The sequence below is a fragment of the Orussus abietinus genome, unplaced genomic scaffold (genome assembly GCF_000612105.2).
Source record: "Orussus abietinus isolate OABI.00-Male unplaced genomic scaffold, Oabi_2.0 scaffold4, whole genome shotgun sequence".
Taxonomy (NCBI): Eukaryota; Metazoa; Arthropoda; class Insecta; order Hymenoptera; family Orussidae; genus Orussus; species Orussus abietinus.
Genome location: NW_019396014.1, coordinates 2783090 through 2792182, shown reverse-complemented (window position 1 = coordinate 2792182; position 9093 = coordinate 2783090). Strand labels below are relative to the sequence as shown.

Below are 9093 nucleotides of genomic sequence, written 5' to 3'. Positions count from 1 at the left end.
GGTCTGCTTTAATTTGATTAATTATTTAAGTTGATTCCTTTTTATTTTCAGAGGTACGAAGAAAGGCGCGAAGGGTCGTGGGAGTCTTGGAGGCTCCAAGGTCACGGGGGAAGTCCTCGATTAAAATTTATACCTTTGGGTGGCGTAACTCCGAAAGTACCGAATTTTAATCTAGGCGAAATGCGGCTCGATAACTCTCCGCGATTCGAGAATACGAGAGAGGGCTGGGCCCGGATGGAAAAAAGTACAAAGACGAAGGAGCGCTCCTCTTCCCCCTGAAACTCGCTCCTCGGGCAATTGCGCAACTCGAAAGCGGCTCTCGATGGGACGACCATGCGAGAGGGAACGCGTCCAGAACTGAGGCAATGTCATCGGAGTTACGCAATGCCGGCTGCGTCGGATTTACGCGCAAACATCGACTCCGCTGCGCCACCGGATCCAGGCAGCATCCCTGAAGACGCGCCAAAGACCTCGAATGTACTAAACGACTTGCATTTTCCTCTTATCGATAGATTCGAACAATACAAATAGGAAGTAAATTAAGTCATTGTTAGAGGCCCGACGTTTCCGGCGTTTCTTCGGGTCTTATGGCTATGTTTTAGCGAGGGATTCCTCCCGAACGAGAGATCTCTCGGTCGTCGGGTTTCTTGACATTTCGCTGTCCTCAAAAGCGGACTCGACAAAAGAATGGGGAAACGTCGGGCTGAATCGGCACCCGGTCGATCGGCCGACTCGGCGATCTTTTTACGAGATCGCGAGGGACCGCCGACGAGAGGTGGAAAGAAAGGTACCATCTCTCTCTCCTCTCCGGAGAGGCGACTCAGGGAGGAGAGCCGAGGAGGCCGAGGAGGACCCCTCGAGGGACACTCGAGTCCGAATCGCGCCGAAGACTGCCCGTCCTGGACGGTCCTGGATGGTCCTCTCCAACGGTTCCGGACACTCCGCGGACATCCGACACTATGTGGACCGTTTTCCCCTCGTTGTGTAAGTGTCGTCCTGCAACGACCTCCGCGCGCCCCGAAAGTGCGCCACTTCCGAATTTTTTTTTTTCGGTTCCTCCAATTTTTTTCCGTTCTCCAAAAACATTGTCAGAGCTTCGTCTTGCATTGAATTCTGTCGGTAAATTATTTCGCTCGAATCGGGCCTCTGGAAAGGTCCGAGAAAAAATAGGAAAAAACGCGTCACGCGTGGATGAAAATGTTGGAAGTGCGAGTTTGGAGTAATGTCGGTAATCATGAATGAAAATGTCCGATTTTGAATGGAATGTTCCGCGATCTGGAATGAAAGGAATCCTCTGAAGATGTACACCTCGCGGCGGTGAAGACGGTGGATGGATGTGTAGATTAATCGTCGGAATCGAGATCTCGTGCAGCCTCGAATATGCTAAGTACTTCCTGGAGATCCGAGTGTTCCGGAATACTCCCTGGTATTGTGTAATGGACTTTCACGGGCGGATCGGTCTGCCGTTAAACGATATCATTTTCGATGTTGCTTTGCCCTGCAATTAACGGATGCGGAACAAGTCGTAAATAACCGTGCGGAGAGAGGTATTAACTGCAGAAAATTGCAGGCATCAGGTCGTCGGACCTCCTTCGCGGTAAATCGTTCTCAATCAAATTTCGTAAAATAAATCGACGCGTTAAAAAATTGCTCGTTCGTGTAATTTGAAATTATCATAATTTATATTAATGGCGACTCGGTGGTGGCTCCATCGGAGGTCGAATTGACAGATGTAATCTCTAAATATGAAACCTTCTCGGGCGGCCTTTAGACGCGCAAAGATCAATCGACAAGAAATATCAAACGTTGGAATCGGAATTTTTGCCGAAGGACGTCGGAGATGACTTTCTACTTTACGGCCACGACATCTCGATCCCATCTACTGTCAATCCTCCCGACAATTTGTCCAAAGTGCCAGACAACACCGACTCGAGTCATCGAGAAAGTGGCGGCGATTACAAGCAATTTATCGAATAATTACTGCACCTCTCGTTTGATGAACGTACACCAAAGGAGTGCACTTAACAAGGGTTCCCTGGATTTCCTGATGTCTAAATAATGAAGAAATACTTTTTAATTCACATTATCCGATAATAGGCCTGATAGCGACGTTATGGAGCGCGGAGCCGAGTTTTGGGAACGAAGGGTCAGAAATCAGTTTCCTAAGACGAAGAGCGATCGACGGGACAAGAGGAAGGTACTATTAATTTTATCAACGTTTCTTTTAAATGTACCAAAACGGAAACTGATAAAATCGTGTCTTCAGGAAATTCTTCGACTCGGAGGAGGGGCCCTTCGACCCCTTCGAGACTTCCGGCTATTACGGACTGTATAAAGACCATGCAGGTAAACTTCTCAAAATGAATGAATAATTATTAATTTCTATATATAGATAACTACGTCCTTTATCAATTTTTTTTCCAGATTTCTCGGACATCAGGAGGAACGTCCCAGGAGAGCCGGGTATAGACTACCCAGCTTACACGATTCTACCTCAGACGAGATTCTCCTGCGAGGATCGACCTAGAGGTAATCTCTAAGAATTGTTAAAAAATTCCCTGCAATTGATTTCCACGTGGAAGCATTTTTTAAATACACCTGGACATAGTAACGAAGACGAGACACCGGCACGGCAACGTTTAGGTCGGCCAGAAATTTTGTATTAATTTCCCTCCGCGAGGAGTCCATTTCGTAACGGGGGCTAATTAAGACGTCAAGTGTCTCGGTAGAGTTTCGCACGTCAGAGAAATTGCAGAGTACTCGAGGCACGAAATAGAAGGTGAAATAATCGACGACACGCGAGTCCACGTATCCGAGATTTCTTTGGGCCTCAGAAAATGTGGCGACCGCTCCGAATTCTTTCCCTGGGGCTCTTCCGATATCGGAGGCACTCTTTCGTCACCTTTTACCACGGATGTCAAGGATGCCGGCTAAGCCGGCTGGTGTAACGGCATTCAAGGCACCTCATACCATGAAAGACATTTTCTTTGCTCTCGCAATAGGTCACCGCACCGAGAGTAAATCTCGAGACGACTAGCTTCGAAAATTACGGGAAAATCGGCCCTCCCTTTAAGCCCCCGCTCGTTTTCGAGTCCGTCCTCCCTTTTCGATAATTTTCGGAAATTACGGTGGTAGACCACTCCTCCAGGAATTATTCCCGACTGACGTTAAACTGTAAAGGGAAAGTCACGGCTTTGCATTTGCCGCGTTTTGACATTTTGCAGAACCACTTGGCATACAGCCTGGGCGCGGATGGACGTTGTGCAATCGCAAAAGTAAATTCGCTGCACTCCTCTCTGTTACTCCACTCCCTGGATTAAGTGCTCATTAACTCGCGGGTGCTTTACCCTTTCCCCAAAAAAATAATCCAGGCAAGAATCTGGAGCTTCGTACTATATTTAGAATTTTTTTTCCAAGCTGCCTCCTCTTCTTAAATTTGTAATTTAAATGTTTATTATTATCTTCGGTGTTTCTGTAGATCCCCAGTTTATGCAATAGTATCGTTCCATTGTCTGGAGCTTGAAAGTAATGCGTGACTACCAGAGGATCGTAAATTTTCAATGACACGCTTCGATGCGTGCACTTTATTGCACCGCGATGCACATCCCGTCGGTTTTACAGGATTTCATTCCTTGGAGAGATCCTTCGTCCGAAGGTCGCTTTTCAGCGAAACGGGCGAATTAGCAGGATTAATGGCCCCCCTCGGGACATTTTAAATTTAATTCCGTGACCTCATACCAGGATCTCGGAGTAATCTCCATAAATCCAGGAGGAATCTGTAAATGTCGCTTTCTGTCAGAATCGACAGAGATATTGCAATGCCCGAGAAGGCCATAACTCATCGTCGTCGTGTATCGACAAGTTGCATTCGATTTTGCAATCCGACTTCGGTCACGATTCGGATTTCGCGTGCCAAGGCGATGCTTTACCTCTCTTCCCTTAAGATCCCAAACGCGGCGTTAAAAAAGAAAGGGGGAAAAAAAGTCGAGAAATTCCTCGGACATTTTTCCAGATTTTTCCCCAGGCAAAACTTCAAATCTCTGGTTCAAATGGGCACGCCTTCGTTAGCACGTGAAAGCGCATATATAATAACGCGAAGTCGTAACTTTTCCCGGTGCATCGGCAGGCGTGATTGCATCCTGGAATCCGATCAGCGTTACGATGCACTTTCTGCATGCTTCGGCAATACTTATCCTTCCCATGCGATTCTCGAGCGTTCATATCCGGGCTAAATGCTTTCCTGGGAACCCTCCGGTCCGACTAAATCGCCCCTGGATAATCTATCCCTTTCCTCGAACCTGGAAAATCGGCTCCCGTGGGAAAGAATTCGGTGGATTTCTTCAACCTGCAATCTGCACTTTTTTTTTTTTCCCCTTTCCTTCTCTACTTTCATCGAAGCAACCGATGTGAATTCTCGGGATGCGAAGCCGCTTTTAATAAGTGACCATAAATTTTCATTGCCGTGGTTAGGGCTCGTATTTTGCAATCCGAGGACGATGCACTTTCCGGGTGCAGACCGCGTCGTTAGGTCGTCCACGAATGGAGATCCCGTGTCGCCTCGAATTGCGTGCATGTGCATGCACGCGTGTTATGCAACGCCCTATGTTAGGACGAGCAGAATTCCCAATTAGCGGGACAGTTCGTGTCGTTTGACGACGCTTTCCATGTTAACGCACCTACTCAGGTGATATTAAAAAAATACAGTGACACGAGGGACTTAAATCCCTTTCGTTGCACTTTTCAGGATACTACGCCGACGAGGATGTGGGGTGCCAAGTCTTCCACGTGTGCGACAGGATCGTGGTGTCGTCCTTCCTGTGTCCCGTGGGATCCACGTTCAGCCAGAAATTATTAACCTGCGACTGGTGGAACAAGGTGGACTGCGCGTCCACCCAGAAATACTATCCGATCACCGAGAAAGACTTTTCCGAGAACGACGACGACGAGCTCATCCGGATGGCGTACAGCATGGTGACCTATCCATCGGCCGAGGAAACTCCAGGAAACCATCGCCAAGGGAGGATAATCAACCACAAGACGGAAAAGTTGAGAGTGAACGACGTGAATGGATTCTCCCCAGGAGACATTATAGACGACATGATCGCCCATGGATTTGCGCAGATCGCGGACCCCTACTCGGGGCTCAGGACGGAAACCGGGGAGAGATTTTACCCCAGGTACCAAAATCGAGATCAAAATCTGGGACAACTGGAAAACCTGGATTATAGAGACCTGGATAGTCCCAGTGATCGATTCTACGAGGAAAATCAATCGAACGGGGCGAACGTTTTCCCCAAATCGCCCTTAATTCGCGTCCACCAGGTTAGCAACGGAGGAGGGTACTTCGATAAGTCAAGAGGTGGAGGAGGGTTCCAAAATTCGAAGGACCGCAGGGTGGAGGCGTCGAAAAATGAATTCCAGCCTTCTTATGCACCCACCGTGCCCACCATCACCACCACCACGAGGAGGTTTTACTCACCTACCGTACCTACTACAACCTACAGACCCGTTACACCTGCTTACAATAGATTCGACCAAATTGTCGACGGCTCGGATCATTTGTACACTCGCAGGAAAAGTGTCCAACCCCTTCCCACACCTCCGACGATTTTTCAAGATCGTGGAATCCGGAGAAGTAGGAGAAACGAAAGCGAAACGGGCATTAATGGACCTGGCCAATTCGCTGCGAGGAGAGGAGAGAGCGATCGGGTCTTCCAATTTTCGGATTATGGCCGGAATTACGGCAAAGACGGGGCGAATTATTACGGAGAAAACGAGGGAGGCGGAAACGAAGATATGGAGATCAGAGAAAGCGTCGGTTTCGTCAGGTCCAGAGAAGAGGAGAAAGAATTGCTCGGAGAGACTCGAAAAGGGGAGGCTGAGGACCCAGGGAAATTTGACCGAAGATTTGAACGGCAAGACTGGAGGAAAAATTCCGATGAACGTACGAATGGGAAAAACGATCGAGATTATGTGCTGCAAGGAAGTGCCACGACGATTGTTCAAAAGCACGATGGCCGAAGTGAAAATTTCGAAAGCAATCGGTTCTCCGATGGGGAAGAAATTTCCACCGAAAGTGCACAAAATTCTAGCACGGAGGGAATTTTTGGGGATTTTAGCACGACCCCTGCGAGTATTGATAACGATTCTGAATTTTTGGATAACGACACTCTGGAGGCTGATCCGAAAATCGATGAGAAAAGTTCCGCCGAAGATCGGAATTCTTCGACAGAGATTTTGGATAAAGAGAGTGCCTTGTCTCGGGATGATTACGAAGAAATTTCGGAGCCTGATAAGAGATCGACCGAAAATTTGGGGAATTTCGGAGACTCCAAAACAACGGACTTCCTCACAACCACGGAATCGATCTTCGAGTCGACTCGCTTTGCTCCATTTTTTTATCATCGAGGATCCATCGATCAAATCGAAGAAGCCATCTCCGAAATCACGACTCCAAATTATAATTTCGATCCCCCTGAAAATAACGATGGCGACGAAGAGTCGTGGAAAATCGCGAAAGTCTTGGTACCTCCGAAAGTGGACGAGTTTTTGGAAATTCAGCAGGAGACGCTCTCAAAATTCCTCGATGAATTTCCTACGACCGAAGGTTCGGTTTATGCGGAAGAAAAAAATACAGATACAACGATAAAAGAAACGGAGGAACGATCCACGGAATCTGGAGAAATTGCCGAAGCTGTTCAAAATTTCACCGACCGCGAAATCGACGTTCCTTCGAGGTTTATTTTTCCCCCATATCTCGACGAAATACTTGACGAGCCCGATCCAAAAATTGCGAAAAACACGAGTGAAAACCTCGAGAATGAATTTTCGACGGAAGAAAGCGAATCCTCGAATTTTACGAATTTCGAACCGCTCTCGAGCAGTACAGAAAATTCCATCGTCGAGAACTTTGAAAATAATTTCTACAGGCCAAACGACTCCGATTCAAAATTCTCGGTCGCGAATCTACTTCCCATTTCTCCAAGGCCTGAATCGCGGGAAGAGGTCGATTTAAATTTTGAAATCGTACGAAAAGAGGAATCTGTTTTCGGAACGTCGACGGTGTCTTCTTTATCAAGGCCGAATTTGGTATTAGAGCCGCCGAAAAGTGGCGATAAAATTTCGGAAGACACTCCAAAAGCACAAGACTCCGAAATCGAGTCGAAAGTTTCCGGAAGAAGTCCTGTGGGTTCTGAAAAAACAGAACTCGTCCAGGAGGAAGAAGACTCGAAAGAAGAGAGTCCAGACTCAGCTGGAGAGTCTTCGGAAAATGTATCGTTAAAAGATGGAGGAAGTTCGCAGTTTTCCGGAAAATCATCCCTTCCAGGGAGTTTTCTAGAGATCGAGGAGTCGATCGACAAGAGCGATTCTCCCTATCAAGTGACTTTTGCGGTAAACCAAGGCGACGATTTCGACCCCACAGGTGATTTGATAAGGAAGCTGATAGCGCAGCACGAGAACACGGATTCGGTAGGCCCGGCGAAATTTGAGTCTTTCGAAATCATCAGATCTGAAAATCCAGATATTAAAATCCAGCAAGAATCCATCCCGCCTCCGAGCGAATCTTTCCACAGCTCAGCATCCCAGAGTTTCGGAACTCCTAGTCCCCTCGAAAGAGACGAGAGATTCCCAGGAAATTCGGAAAAATCGGAAAACTCAAAAAATGCCGAAAATCCGAAAAATTCGAAAAATTCAGAAAATCCTGAAAAATTCAATTCGCCAAGGGACGATCGTCTCCCACGGCCGTTTTCATTCCGGGAATTCACCCCGAAACCGGAAATAAAATCGACCAATCTCACCAGCCCGGAAGTAGTGATAAAACCTACAAATGCGAGGAATAGAGAGAAAATTTTCGAGAGCCCGCTGGTCCGACATCTTGAATCACCGGTCAAAGTGTCGAGACCGTCGAGGGATCAAATTTTGGAAAGTCTGAGTAAAACATTGGGTGAACCTTTGTACGAGCATGAGACAGATTCCTTCGACGGGATTTCGAGTTTCGAATTGCCGGCACAGAGGAGAGCCTTCGATTTCAGAACAGGATTGCCGGTGAACGACTCTTTGGGGGAGAATAGCGAGCTGAGTTTCGACGAAAGGACGCCGCCATTTTTTCCAGGGCCGAATCAAAGTGAAAATAAAAATGCGGATATCAAAGCGAAAGAAAAACCCGTGGAAAAGGTCATCGTGGAAACGGAATTCGTTCCTTCCTTGGGATTCTCTTTCGACACCGAAGAAGATCGGAAGGCATTCGCAGATGCTGTGGTCCGTGGTCTGGTATCCGTCGAAGGACGCGCTCTTCAGAGTCCATTTTCCTTCCACAACTCTCCAGACGCCTCCAGAAACAATTCTGGCCTCCAAGAAAATTCCAAAAACGTCGATCGAAACGCCAAACTCGATACTTAGTTTGTCTTAAAATTTGAGAATTCAGAAATGTGAGAAGTGAGCCTGAGCTGCGTTCCAGTTTTCCAAAAGTCGCACATTTAGAGTAATTATGTATTATTAGTGGTGTTTCCTTTTTATAAAAATACGTACGACTTTTGACAAACTCAAGCGTAGCTTATCGTATCGAATCCTATTTTTCTGGGGTTTTGAAGAGGAACCTGAAGAGGAGTTCAGCGTGAAGAATGTATGTCGAGTGTCCCGAAGATCAATAATCGTGTACCTTGATTATTTCGTGCACCATGTAACCAATGATACAAATATATTTTTACAAAAGAGACTGATTGGCCTTTTAGCATTATTTTCCTTTCCCATACTTAATTTCCTCTCCGAAGTATCACAATTCAATACTTTTCAATATTTTTGGGGGCGTTGAGTATGTTGTGCATTCTCCATGACGACCAGAGCGTTGCTATGGAGACGTTTACATTTTACCCTGAGTTGTCAATGTTGCTTACTTGAAAAGTCAGAAGTGCAGAAAGTGTTATAATGACATGACGTCCGATGACATTTAACGTTGATATTCGTTGATATGATCATTGTCATTTTTCTCAGTGACACGTTGCTGTCAAAATGGAGTCATCCAAAGTGATGCTCTAGACGTGTAGAATTCTTGAAGGATTTATCTATTAAGTCCAATTAGGGGATAAATAATTG

At 46.6% G+C, this 9093-nt stretch overlaps 1 protein-coding gene across 1 annotated transcript; it reads left to right on the top strand.

Annotated features, from left to right (window-relative positions):
- The first annotated feature begins 959 nt into the window (after window positions 1-959).
- LOC105695440 lies at window positions 960-8659 on the top strand. Its single transcript, XM_023434649.1, has 5 exons — window positions 960-984; window positions 2098-2197; window positions 2267-2346; window positions 2425-2529; window positions 4745-8659. The coding sequence occupies exons 1-5, from the start codon at window positions 960-962 to the stop codon at window positions 8398-8400; spliced, it is 3966 nt and encodes a 1321-aa protein (XP_023290417.1). The 3' UTR covers window positions 8401-8659.
- The last annotated feature ends 434 nt before the right edge of the window (window positions 8660-9093 follow it).